Below are 13601 nucleotides of genomic sequence, written 5' to 3'. Positions count from 1 at the left end.
TTAATTTGAAATGAAGTAATGCTTTGTGCTCACTCCACGGTACCAATGGAATCAGAACCCAAATGCATCATCTGAGTGGATGGCACATGTAGGATTTATTTCCAGCAGTGGTTGTGCTGCAAATGCCTTGGTGAAGACACAGTGGTGGTTCAGTGTTCTGTGATTTGTTGGTTGTCCCTAATTCTCTTCTATCTTTTGGGTGTTTTTCCTATGTGTTGTGTGGGTAGTGATGTGTTTTATTCTGGTTTAGTCCATGTCCCACTGAGCCCTCTGGCTCCACCTGGCTCCAGTGTTAACTCAGCAGGAGTTAGTCCAGGCCTTGTGTCAATTTAGGGTGTGGAAAGCACACCCTAAATTGTTTTCTTGATTGTTTTCTTTCAGCTTAAAACTCAATCAAAAATAGCAATCTCAGTGTTGGAAACAGGTAAGAGAAGAAACTTAGCTGTTCTTTAGTGCTGTATCTCCTCTAAAATGTATGGGCTTTTTGATGAAGGTGGATGCAGCATGAGCCTTCCATTAGTCCTGCCTCGTTCCTGCTCTCATTTCTGTGTTATGCTCAGCTGTTTTCTCATTTGGATGCAAAAAGCAAAATTATGGCACTAACAATGATTGTGGCTTTGCCCTTTTCCTTTAGAACTGCACTGAAAGGGTCCTGGGTGAGCTTTAGACTGACCAAGTGCCACTGCCTACAATAAGCTGGTAATTAAAAAAGAAAAGGTTCTTTTAGAGGCAGTTAGAAAAAGCCAGGGGTAGCAGGAGGGTGAATAAAAGGATTAAAGGTTCATCCTTAATAGAGAGGAGCTTTGTTCTCCTCACCCTTGTCTGCCCTGGGGCCAGGCAGGCTCTCCCAGCCAGCTCCCATCAGCCTGGCACATCTGCCACTGCGACCTCCCAAAGAATAATCCAATCCAAAAAGGAAGCCAACAGCTGAGCTGCAGATGCCAGAGGAGCCCCTGCACTGCCCTTTGTCTCCTGGAGAGGCCCTTCTGGCAGGGGCTGTGGGGGAGATGGGAGAGTGCCCCCACCTGGAGCCATCCCAGTCCCACCTGGCTGCCCTCCTCCCTGGGAAGGGGGACTTGGGGAGCTCCCATGGAGCTGCTGAGGGCAGCAGGAGCTGGGCCTTGGCTGTGGCTGCTGGCTGGGGACACCGTGGCCAGGCTGCTCTGGGGGGAGGCTGTGCCCTGTCCAGGTGCAGCTGCTGCTGCTGGCAGTCCCTTGCTGTGCCTTCTCCTGTGAGCACCACCTGCCTGCTGTAACAGGGAGCTGCTCCCAAACATCTGTGTGGATTTCAGATGGGAAAAGGCTGACTGTGACCTGCCTGTCATGCACCCTGCACTGACCCTGTCAGGGCACTCACAGGGACTGGCCCTGCCTGACCCCAGAGCCCTGAGGTGGTGGCAGTGGCCATTGGATGGGGACAAACCCCCCAAAGCTGATGCTGCTCCTGTGCCTCCTTGAAGGGCTTCTGCTGCTTCTCCTGGCAGATGAGGGTTTCCCTTAGGAAGCACCTGGCATCCCCTTCAGGGGGTGTGTCTGTAAGCTTTAGGAACACGGTTCCAGGAATGCAAGAATTAATTTCTTGATTTTCTGAACTGACAGAAAATATTTCTTTGGTTAAACTGAAATGTTTTTGCTTTTTGGGGAAGAAAGGAAAAAGAAACAATAATTTCATGTCAGTGACAGTTTTTGTCCCAGACTGATGTATCTTGGTTGAAGAAAAAAGTTATTTAAGCTTTTGGGTGAAAACCTTCTAAATCTTCTCATTCTCCCCATCCTTTTGTTCACATTTACTAAAATTGATCTGAATTCTCCATTGCTTTAAGCTTTTCAAGTCTATTTATGAAGAATTATTTATGAGAGAGATTACATCCAACTTCCCTCTTGCCTGTCAAACTGCAGCAGCATCTTCAGGATGGCAGCACTTTGTTGTGATTTAATTTTGTATTTATTGATGGCTTTTTATGGGTGAGCTGCAAATTGAAAGCTTTGCTTTCTAGATGTTTATGAACACAGCAGTAGAAGGTGGATAAATACACCTTATCACCCAACTGAGCTCTGCAAGGACCTGTAATAATTAGGCACTTACTAAAGCAGCTGCTAATGACTTACGGAGTACTTGTGATTAGAACTTTAATTATAAATTATTGATGTATTGCTGAGGAGGGGGCTGACCTAGCCAGTAATTGGCCTGGCCTCTGCTACCACGGTGAGGACTATTTGGGAGCAGTTTTAGAACTGTGACCTCAAACAGCCACCATTCCCTAGTGACAGGTGGGATTCATTTCACTGGAATATCAGCCTCAGCTTCTGAGTGAACGGGTGCTCTTCACATCCTTGCTTGGTTTTAGGTGATGGCATGACATTTTCTCAATGTATTTTGAAGTATTTCCTGATGTCAGGAACCAAAAGCAATAGTCACCTGTAACATTGTAGATTCATCAGCTGCCTGGTGCTGCTGGGAGCTAAAAACTGGGGAGGTGCAAGGCAAAGAAAGAAAGGATTGTTTAGGGCATAGAGAAAGGAAGGTGCAAATGCACTGACACTTAGAAATCACTTGGGGCAGCTCCATAAATCACTATTTATATATATGTATGTGTATCATACACGTGTATCTTGTGTGTTTATATATATCATAAGAACACTTTTTTCTGTGTTATATATATAAAATAACACTATAGATATATATAATAATAATATGTTTATATATATATATATTATAAGAACACTTTTTTTCTTTGTTATCTGCTTGGCCCAGTACTGTGGGACTGAGTCAGATCTATAAAGTAGAAAAAAGGCACGGGAAAAAAAACCACACTGAAACTTAAAGTGTTTAGTAATGAATTTATTTAACTTGCATGTGCATTTGTTTCACCAGTAGCTGGTGTTCACAAAAAAACCCTTTGAAATCGACAAAACTCTCAGTAAACTCAATGAACACTGCTTAAAGTATCTAATGGTAAGAAAGTTGCAGAAAATTCTTCCCTTGTACAGCGTAAAATGTGCTGAATATTGAAGAAAAAACTCCCCCCGACCCCCTTTTTTATTCAAAGATGGTTAAAAAAGGTAATTTTGTAGCTAGTATTAAGTTGTGCCGTTGCCTGGACTGGTGCAGCCTGGTTTCCTGAGTTGTCAAGACTACAAAAGAGAGCCCTGGGAGGCTGGGGGTGCTCCCTGCTGGGTGGGCTCCGGGAGCCAAACATTTTCTTCAGTGTCTTCTTCAAATGTGCAAACAGGGCTGGGGAGAGAGAGCACTGGGGATAAGACACTGATGTAAGAACAGCTCTTCCATGCTCCAGGTCATCCTCATCTGCTTTTTTTTTTTTCTTTTTTTAATTGCTTCTCTCCCTCCAAATATTCTTTAAGGGCAGAACTAAAGGAGCTTCTTTACTATTGGCAACTCTTTTCTCCCAGAGGAAGATCTTTAAGCAACAGCTCCTGCCAGGTTTAGATGTTTGGTTATAATTTACTACAATAAATAACAATTAATTTATTAACTATGAAATTTTATAATAAGAAAGAAACTGTGTTTTCACAAAGTTGGCTTTGTGGTTCTTAAAGATACCATAAAATGAGGTCAGTAAGAAAAAAAACAACTTGAAAAACATGGCTTTTGTATTACACAGAATTAAAAACAACTAATCGTTAATAAATAAAATTAGTTTCTCATCGAAATAATTATGAAGCACTTCTAAAAATTTTAAAGGCAAATCTATTTAGGCCTACAGTTAACATGCAAAGTCATCCAACAAATAACACAGAATTGTACTGCAGTAGTCAACTGTTGCATCAACATTCAGAAAGGTCTAGACAGCAGCACGACTCCTCCTCTCTGCAGGACATCCCAACCCATCCCCTCCCCTGCCAGGGCTCTGCCTGAGCTCTGGGGCTCCCTCTGGGCTGGCAGGAGCAGCTCCTGCTCCCCCTCCCCTGCCAGAGCGTGGCAGCAGGCACGGAGGCCGCTGTGGTGGCACGGGAAGAGAGGGGTCAGCCCAGCCCGGGAGGCCTCGGGCCAAGGCTGGCCAGGGTTGGGGGAAGGGGACAGCCTGAGCAGGGCTGGGGCTGCCTCTGTCACTGAGTGCCCCATGCCAGGCACTCCCACCACTGCCAGCCATCCTGGGCTCTTCCAGTGCTGTGAGGGCGGGATGAGCCCCCTCCTCACCCATGGGAACTCTGCAAAACCTTACAACTTCCTCTAAAAGTGGCTGTGGTTTCTTTTTTTTTTTTTTCTTTTTTTTCTTTTTTTTCTCCTGTTTTCAAAAGGGTTAAAAAAAGTAGGAAACTTCATCTTCTCAAATTCTCTAAGTAACACTTATTACTGAACTAACACAACAGGAACGGGACAAAGTACTGCAAGTTATCAAAACGGACTGTACAGAAAATTACAAACTTCTTGCAAAATACATTGCGCTGCTCTGGCCGAGATAAAAAGTGCTTTGTTTGTCAGAAAAGTGTTCTTCTGAGCCAGAAGTGCCGCAGCCGTGGGCAAGCTCAGCTGTTTGGCTCCGGGCTGGCACTGGGTGTGCCCTGCCCGGCCGATGCCCGGCCTGCTCCTGTCCTGGCACAGCGGGAGCAGGGAGCACTGCCTGCTCTCTGGGCATCTCTGTACACACGGCCTTTCCTCAGGGCTGCTCTCCTCCTCCTCCTCCTCCTCCTCCTCTCCCTGCCTGCGGGTCCCGCACGCCAGGAGCCAGGCTCTGCACTGCCCCTTGCCCAAGGGTGGCCCTTCAGCGGTGCCTGTGCTGCCTCATCAGGGGCACGATGCACGAGGGGGGCCCAGCCAGCTTCAGGAAGGGGTGTCTCAGCAGCTCCTGGGCCGTGGCTCTCTGCGAGGGCTCCCGCACCAGCATCGAGTCCAGGAAGCCCCGCAGGACGGAGGAGACCTGGAACACCACACTGGCATTAGGGCTGTGCTGTGCTGAGTGGAAGGGCTGTGGGTCATGGCTGCTGTTTGGGTGTCACTGGGATACAGAACAGGCTGAGGGCTCAGGTCTGATGGGAACACCCCAAACTGGGAGGTGCCCAAAGGCTTGGGTGCCTCACATGGATGTACCAACCCACCCGCAGCACGGCGGTGAGCTGAGCTGCTCTGGTCCTCGGGCAGGGTGGGAAGCACGGGGAGCCTGGGGCTGTGCCCAGCTCCCTTTGCCACCACTGGCTGCAAAAGCAGTGCCAGGGTCAGGCACACACCAGGCCGTGACCGACGGCTTCGGCCTCTCCTCCTCCCCACAGGAGCCCTGTGTGGCACCCACCGCTCCAGGGGCCCCTTGGAGGTGTGAGTGAGGGCTGGGGTGGGCAGGGTGTGCCTGCAGGGGCCCTGTGCCAGGCCCTGTGCCAGGGAAGGCTGACCTTGTGCGTGTCCTTCACGCGGGGCGGGAGGTTGTCCCGGATGCGGCGCATGGCCTGCAGCGGCGGCTCGTTGAAGTACGGCGGCTCCCCGTCGATCATCTCGATCACCATGATGCCCAGGGACCAGATGTCCACCTGCAACAAGGCAGGGAGGGCTCAGGGGCACTGCTGGCACAGCAGGCTCAGCCCGGGCTCCTGCTGCTGCCGGCCCAGCCAGCACCAGCGCCATCCATCTTTTGTTCTTACCCAGCCAGCCGTGACTTTCCTTCCAGCAGGGAGGGCTGCACAGACCACACCAGCAGGGGCTCACAACCAGGCTCTGAGGCTGCCTGAGGTGCTGCCCCCTGGAAGCTCCATGCCTTGGAGAGGCCGTGTCCTGCTGCCCTGCATTCCAGCTGCACTGACCTGCACCCACCGAACGCCGCCCCACCCCTGCAGCTGCTGTGCAATCACTTTCTCTATTCCCCTGGAGCTTAAAGGCTGTGGGAACTCCATTCCAGAGCCCAAGGCAAATGCAAGCACTCACTGCAGCCAGGCTTGTTTACAGCCAGCACAGGTAGCACATTATGTAACACCTTTGGAAAGTGATTCAGCTCCAGCTCAAAAAAACCTTTTTTTTCTTTTTATTTTCTTAGTCCTGGCCTGCTGCAGAGCTGCTCCAGAGTCCCAGTCCTCTGATGACTGTAATTCCTGTCATTTGCCAACCCAAATACTGCCAGGGCCAGTTCATTCTGCTTTTGCTCTTTTGCCAACACTATCCTTTAGCTTAAATCCCTTTTTTTCCCCTTTCCCTTCTGGTGGGGAAACGTAATGCAGCCCTAAGTTCAGCCACTTTATAATCCCCCTAAGCTATTAATGGGCTAATAATAGTTGCTGCTACTATCTCTGGAATGTCTTCTCCAACAGCACAGATCCTGGGCGGAGAGCAGTGCCTGCAGGGTGCTCTCAGAGCCGTGCCAGAGCAGTGTGAGGATGGAGCAGCTCTTGCTCAGCTCAGCTCCCTTCCCTGTGTCCATCAGTATGTGTAGATGTCTGTGTTCTGTGCAGGTATGTGTAGTGAGGCTGGGTGTGACATACCGTGTGCTGGCTCTGCTGGCTGGCCGGGCCGGGCTCTGCAGCAGCTGTGTCCCCGCAGGGCAGGGTGTGTCACTGTCACCGTCACTGTCACGGCTGAGCCGGGCACAGGGATTGCTGTTCCCGGCTGGGGGCAGGAGTGCCTGACTCACAGCTGCTGTGCACGGGCTGTGGCACTGCAGAGCCCCGGGCCCCCTCCTCGCTGGGCTCCTCTGAAGGCTTCCAGTAAGAACGAGTGCCTTGCCTGTCCCAGAACATCTGGCAGTGCCTGAAACAGCTCCCACAGAGGGGCTTTTCCCACCCCCGTGTCCCAGCTGAGGACAGCAATGACTGCAAGGAATGAGCCCGTGTGGATGGAGAGCAGACCTCCCACAGAGGGTGGCAGTGCAGCCCACCCAGCTGGCCGTGCTTCCCTGGCACTCCTCCGCAGGGGCAGTGGCAGGATGGAAGCAGAGTGCCTCTGTCACACACTGGTGGCACCGGGCTGGGCAGGAGGGGCTGCTGTGTGAGGTGGCTGCTGCTTTGGCACAGGCAGCACTGCACACCTGTGACTGCAGCTCCAGCCCGCAGGCTTGGTGTTAAATACCTGCCACAGTGTGCAAAGGAGGGCACCTCCCTTTGCTGCAGCACTGCACTGCTGAGAGTGCTGCATGGAGTTATTATTTAATAACCTCATCCTGGGGAGACACTTCCAAACCAGGCACGCTGCTGCACTCTGGGGCAAACGTCATCACTGCTATTTAGCACAGCTCTGCAAATGTTCCTGACCTGCACAGCTCTGACACAGCTCCACGGGGCTGGGACAGCCCTCCTGCTGTGCCCACCTGGCTGCTGTAGGGACTTGGGCTATCCCCTCCTGGGACATGCCCTCTGCAGTGGCCCTGTGCTCACCTCAGTGCCCAGGGAGCTGGGAATGCCCTCTGCAGTGGCCCTGTGCTCACCTCAGTGCCCAGGGAGCTGGGAATGCCCTCTGCAGTGGCCCTGTGCTCACCTCAGTGCCCAGGGAGCTGGGAATGCCCTCTGGAGTGGCCCTGTGCTCACCTCAGTGCCCAGGGAGCTGGGAATGCCCTCTGCAGTGGCCCTGTGCTCACCTCAGTGCCCAGGGAGCTGGGAATGCCCTCTGGAGTGGCCCTGTGCTCACCTCAGTGCCCAGGGAGCTGGGAATGCCCTCTGCAGTGGCCTGTGCTCACCTCAGTGCCCAGGGAGCTGGGAATGCCCTCTGCAGTGGCCTGTGCTCACCTCAGTGCCCAGGGAGCTGGGAATGCCCTCTGCAGTGGCCCTGTGCTCACCTCAGTGCCCAGGGAGCTGGGAATGCCCTCTGGAGTGGCCCTGTGCTCACCTCAGTGCCCAGGGAGCTGGGAATGCCCTCTGCAGTGGCCCTGTGCTCACCTCAGTGCCGTAGGGCAGGCGGGATATCACCTCTGGTGCCATCCAATAGGGTGTCCCAACCAGGGACTTCCTCCTGGGGACCTCCTTTGACACTTGGGCACAGAAGCCGAAGTCAGACAGTTTTATCTGTGAAAAGAAGAAGTAAAAGCCCCTCCTGAGTAACAGGAGAAAGGCCTCCAAGGCACAGCTCCAGCTGCAGCCCCAGGGATGGAGCTGCAGTGCTTTCCTGGGACAGGAGAGCAGCCCAGCTCCGCAGGAGGGGCTGGGGATGGGAGCCCAGCCTGGGGAACACACAGCTCATTAAAATGGAGGGGAGATGTAGCACAGTGGCACTGGTGCTCATTCCTGATGTCATCTGTCACAGCCCATTGCCTCTCCACCAGCAAAGGATGTGGAGGTGCTGGATGGCTTGTAACACTTACAAATAAAAGGAAACAAAATATTCCAAACAGAACCCCCATGCTTGTAGTTATACACGTGATATCCAGTGATACAGGTATTCCAAGTGACACCCACCCACCCTGTGGTTCCTGCCAGTTCGTACAACCTCTGGGTTTGCCAGAAAATGTGGGAAACAAGTGACATTCACCCCACGCCTCTTCATCACCCACAGGAAATAAAACCCCTTCCAAAGGTCTGCCAGGCCCAGGAGCTCCCACTGTGGGCTGGCCCTGAAGGAGCTGCCATCTTTAGGCAGCAGGAGAGCAAAGCTGGAGGAGGCAGGGAAGGGAACGAGACTCCTTGCCAAAGAGTGAACCTGCTCCCTTTGCCTGGCAGCTCGGGAGTCAGAACTGTCCTTGAGCAGCTGTGGCAGTGACCTGAAATAGAAATTATGGGATACACAAGCACTCCGGAGAGCAGCTCCTGCTGCATCATGTGCCTGGCTCTCACTTTTATGACTGCTTTTTTTTAACAACAAAAATGATGGAAAATTATCACCTCCCCCCTCTGTCACTGTACAATGCCAAGGTGAAAATTCCACAACAAGCTGGTCTGAGGGTTGGCAGCATCACCCCCTTCCAGAAACAGCTTAGGATCCTTAAGGCCAAATCTTTTTTTTTTTTTACCCCTCCAAGTACTTACTAGGAGGCCTGGATGCTCTCCAAGGGCTTTCCCTGGACATTCTCCTAACCTCCATCAATGGTGACCCACGGCCCAGGTGCCCAGGCTGTGTATCCCATCAAGTACTCCGTGTCTGGGATACAGAGGGAGCCCAAACAGCCCCAGGACAACTGGAGTGAAAAGCTGCATAAATCCCTGCCTTGGGTAGACTTACTGTCAGCACTCACTTGTTTGCTTTTGGATTCAGCACAGACATTACTTTTTTTAAAAGTTACGGATATTATTTTTAACAGAATTATGAAATGATTGCTGGTATTTCTAAAACAAAGCCAATAATAGCCAAGTGCTCCACGCTAAATGTGTTTTTCAGTTTACAGGATGAAGAATGGAAGAAATAATGCATATTTTGGAAGCAGAGCCCAATCTTCTTTTGTAGGAGCACAAGAGGTTTTGCATATCTATTGCTCATTGGAGTACATAAAAGATGAGGATTTTCTAAAAAAAGATAATTGCACAACACAGCCATGAAGAAATCTGCAATGCAGATAATAAGGGCTGGAGTAATGAGTATAATGAGGCACTGTATGCAGATCCCGAGCACAGATCAGATGTTATTCCAGCAACATGAACTGAAATCACAACTGAACAACTCCTACACACGTGGGATTGTCTTTCCTTGACAGGATTAGGAGGAGCAGCCTGTGGCTGCTGCAGGAAGAAAATCCCTCTCCCTTGGTGAGTGGGCATCAAATTGGACAGGCCAGCCTTTGGCCAGGGACTCAGACCAGGCCTGGGAAGCCAAGAGCTTCACCTGTGGAAGGGGAAGGTCTGGATCTGCTTCCAAACCAAAGCTCTTGGGCTCAGTCCAACCCTCAGGTCTTGCCTTAGACAGGTGTGTAAGGCCAGTGGAGCAACCTTTAATTTTTTTGTGTGTGCAAACCACATTTTGTTTAGTGAGCAAGCCATGTGCAGCATTCTGTCCCCTTCTCCCCCTGCTCATTAACAACACAAAGGCACAGCAGGTAACGTACATGGAGGTGTAGGACAGGTTTTATCAAGCATCTTGCAAGTGTGAAAGCTACTCCTACCACCTGGGGAGGGTTTCAGCAGCAATGCAGATTATTTCCTATTTGCATAGATTGCTGCTGGCCTCCCAGCTAGCCTGGGGAAGCAGAGCACATGTACAGAGGAAATGATAACTAAGTGTGGTAAAAAGGAAGTGTTTTTGAAAGGCATTAGGGTAAGAGTGGTGCAGTCCAAAGAGAGATCTCCCATCACTGATCATCACCCTTACTGCCTAGCTTCCTCTGCCACTGCCTCTGAGGCTCCAATCCCTTCCCAAGGACTCTGCCTGCAGCACAGATGCCAACCACCAGTGAGGCCAGGCCTTGTTTCTTGGATTCAGCTCTCCCACAAGTTATTCACACCCTCTAACAGGTCCCCTGTGTGTCACACCCACTGGTCCTGGGCCCCGTTCCGGTCCCTGTGTGCCCCGCCCGTCCTGTGCCCCCCTGTTCCTGTGCCTCAGCCCAGGCTCACCCTGCCGTCGCTGGTGAGCAGGATGGAGTCGCTCTTGATGTCTCGGTGGATGACGCCCTGGTGGTGCAGGTAGGACAGGGCACGCAGCACGGACACGCACACCGTGGCGATCTGCTCCTCGTTCATCCTGCAAGGATGGCACACACAGCTCAGCCTGGCAGGGAGGCACGGCACACACACAGCTCAGCCTGGCAGGGAGGCACGGCACACACACAGCTCAGCCTGGCAGGGGAGGCACAGCACACACACAGCTCAGCCTGGCAGGGGAGGCACAGCACACACAGAGCTCAGCCCCAGCAGGAGATCTGCCCCTGGCAGCGCCTCTGCTCCTGCTCCTGGCAGCAGAGGGGAGCTGAGCTGGGGACCAGCCCTGCAGCCAGCCCTGCAGCAGAGGGGAGCTGAGCTGGGGACCAGCCCTGCAGCCAGCCCTGCAGCAGAGGGGAGCTGAGCTGGGGACCAGCCGTGCAGCCAGCCCTGCAGCACTGCAATGCCCAGTGTGCCGTGTGCTGGGGTCTCAGGGAAAGCACAGAGATTTCCCTCTGGAAATAACAGAAATGCCTTCTTTACAGTAAGCTCGCTGCTTGCCAAGCAAGCTTCCTACTGGGATGGAAACAGGTGTGGAATAAATATGAGGAAAACCACCCTCAATTGTGTAGGCAAACATCAGGCCCTGGGTTGTAGCTCTTTGAGAGCACTTTCATGCCTTCTATAAAAATATTCTGGGTATTCCAGCAGAAAAACAAACAAGAGTCCTCATTTCTGTGTGCAGCTGACAAACCCCATTCTGGGGTCCTTCTCTCAGCTACAGTGCAATGTCTGGGATGGGCTGGGCACCCTGGTGCCACTGTCCCATCCCTGATGTCCCCAGCATCTCTTTTACACGAGCAGAAGAGCACCTGCTGGGATTTCTGCTTTAACTGGTGTGCCATTTGCAGTATTTTAGCAGGATCTTTGAGGGAAGGTCATGCAATGTAAAAAGGAACACCCAGCAGATTAAGAAAAGACTGTTTTGAATTAAAAAATAGATGACAGCTCTTAAGAAGTGGTGTCCTGGGAACATCTGTTTGCTGTCAAACTTCTGTCAGAAACATCTAAGATAGAGCTTTTAATGGTATGGCAAATACTTGCAATACTGTGATTTATTTCAGCATGTAGGCTCACACTCAAAATAAAACACCTGTTATAACTCTTGGTAGGACCTAAGAGCATCATTTAACTAGGGGAGAACACAAATTTTCTAATTTATAATTCCTTGCTTTTGTTCTTGCTCCTCTAAATATTCTGCCACTGGTTTGGTGTGGAAATTCTAATTTTCTTTCATTCAAGAAGAAATTAAATAAAGAATCCATCTTCCCTATCTCATTTTATCCAGCTCATCAGAAGCAGATGAGCAAAGAGCAGATGTAAAGAGGGCTGTAAAATCTAATGTCTCCCCTCAGAAGAGGCAGAGCAGTTCATACACTGCAGCTCTTGTGCTGGCTAATTTCCTGCTTTAAAGGTGGGACATTAACTGAAATATGGGAATGTGCTCCACCATAAGCACAAATATTCTGACATAGAAATGCTTTTCCCCTTATGTTTTGGGCTTGGTTTGCAGAGACCTTTGTGAGGAGAAATCACCCTTAGAGCAGACGTGGTTGTGACAGCAAACCCAACAATTCCAATCACCAAACAGGGAAAAGAAGGGTTTTATTTTCCCGTTTTAGGAAGTAATGGATAAGAGCTGTGCTGCTGCTAAAGCACCTCCCCAAGTGCTTGCAGGTCCCCATGCCCACCAGGCCCTCCCAGGGGTTTCTTTGCCTTTGGTTCAGCAAAGGCTGGAGCTCACAGTGCACCTGCACCTCAGGTCATTGCTGGTGGCCCAGCCTGTACCAGGGGCTCAGTTCCAGGACACACAAGGTGTGTGCATCTCTGCAGTGTTTCTGTGTGTGCTCTGTGCAGGGGCTGCCTCTGCCCTGCCCACCCACCTGGTGTGAGTGACGATGTCGGTCAGAGCGCCGCCCTCCAGGAACTCCATCACCACCCAGAGCTCGTCCCCGACCAGGTAACTGCTGTACATGTCCACCACGTTCTCGTGGTGGTAGTCCCTCATGATCACCACCTGCAGGGGCACAAAGGGACCAGCTGCCAGTGCCACGGCCTTCAGCTGACACTCGTGGAGACCTTCCTTGTCACTGGGGCTGAGGAGAGGATCTGCGAGGAATCGCATCCTCCCTAGTCCTCACACCAGCACATAAATAAAATCAGAATATTTATATTAACATATCAGTCCTTGTAAATGCATCAGGGGGAAAAAAGAATCTCTGGTTGATAGAGTATAAACAGTAGATAATTGTTTTATTTCAGCCTGCAGGAACAGACCTGTTTATTTAATTGGTTTTTTATTGCCAATTGCTTTCAGTACAACAGATTCTTTTTTTGACCTGATCAATCCCTCAACGCATCAAAGTCATTTTTATCACGTAGAAATTGGTACTTTGCACAGATTTTCAACAGAATGCTGGAGTAAGGCCCCAGAAAACTCACTCAAAGAGATTTTTAAAAGACTTACTGCTTTTTGTGTACTCTCAGACACACGGGAGAAATACCAACAAGAAATTCTTAAGAGATCAAACAACAAAAAACTTCACTGGCAACTTAAGAAAAACCAGAGAACTTTGGTAAAAGGTTTTGTGCAACATTGAATCCATCTAAAACATTTTTCAAAGCCCATTAACTTGGCCCGTTCAACCTGGCAAACTGTAAGCTTTTAATTTGATTTTAAGTTCAATTTTAAGTTACTCGAAAATTCCAAAAAGAAGGAATTAGAAGGAAAAAGAGAGAAAGATAGAAAGGGACAGATACAGCCACCAAGCCCTGGGTTCCAGCACAGCTCAGAAAGTCCAAGGAAAAGCAGGGTTTGGCTTAAATACCCCTTGGCTTCCTGGGCCCTTCCCCCGGTGGCACCTGCAGCCATCTGGCCACTCTGGGGCTGGGCAGGGGCAGGTGTGGGGCAGGCACTGTCCCCAGCGTGCCAGGGATGCCAGGGCCAGGCTGGGGTACTGGCTCTGGGGGAGCAGGGCAAGGCCAGGCCTGCCCCTGCCCCTGTCCCCACCCAATGCACCCCAGAATGTTTGGAGCCATCAGCCTCTCACTGCTGCTGCTACAGGGGTGACTCAAACCCCACAGCCCACAGGGACTGCCAGAACTGG

The 13601-nt window shown here is 51.0% G+C and overlaps 1 protein-coding gene across 6 annotated transcripts in view; it reads right to left on the bottom strand.

Annotated features, from left to right (window-relative positions):
• Nucleotides 1–2821: 2821 nt before the first annotated feature.
• PAK5 (p21 (RAC1) activated kinase 5) overlaps nucleotides 2822–13601 on the bottom strand; it is an 82385-nt gene continuing 71605 nt past the window's right edge. Inside the window, exons 5-9 of one of the 6 annotated variants that reach the window (XM_050972776.1) lie at nucleotides 12378–12511; nucleotides 10411–10537; nucleotides 7810–7935; nucleotides 5347–5481; nucleotides 2822–4880 (exon numbers count right to left, since the gene is read on the bottom strand). In XM_050972776.1, coding sequence (XP_050828733.1) covers nucleotides 4725–4880; nucleotides 5347–5481; nucleotides 7810–7935; nucleotides 10411–10537; nucleotides 12378–12511 — 678 coding nt within the window. In that variant the 3' untranslated portion in view covers nucleotides 2822–4724. Of the gene's footprint in view, nucleotides 4881–5346; nucleotides 5482–7102; nucleotides 7936–10410; nucleotides 10538–12377; nucleotides 12512–13601 lie in introns of those variants that run through there. The other 5 variants (XR_007777215.1, XR_007777214.1, XR_007777217.1 and 2 more) reach the window with 5 other exon arrangements.

The sequence above is a fragment of the Serinus canaria genome, chromosome 3, assembly GCF_022539315.1.
Source record: "Serinus canaria isolate serCan28SL12 chromosome 3, serCan2020, whole genome shotgun sequence".
NCBI classification, from domain to species: domain Eukaryota; kingdom Metazoa; phylum Chordata; class Aves; order Passeriformes; family Fringillidae; genus Serinus; species Serinus canaria.
Note: the sequence above shows the minus strand (reverse complement) of the source record. Positions and strands in the feature narration are given on the sequence as shown.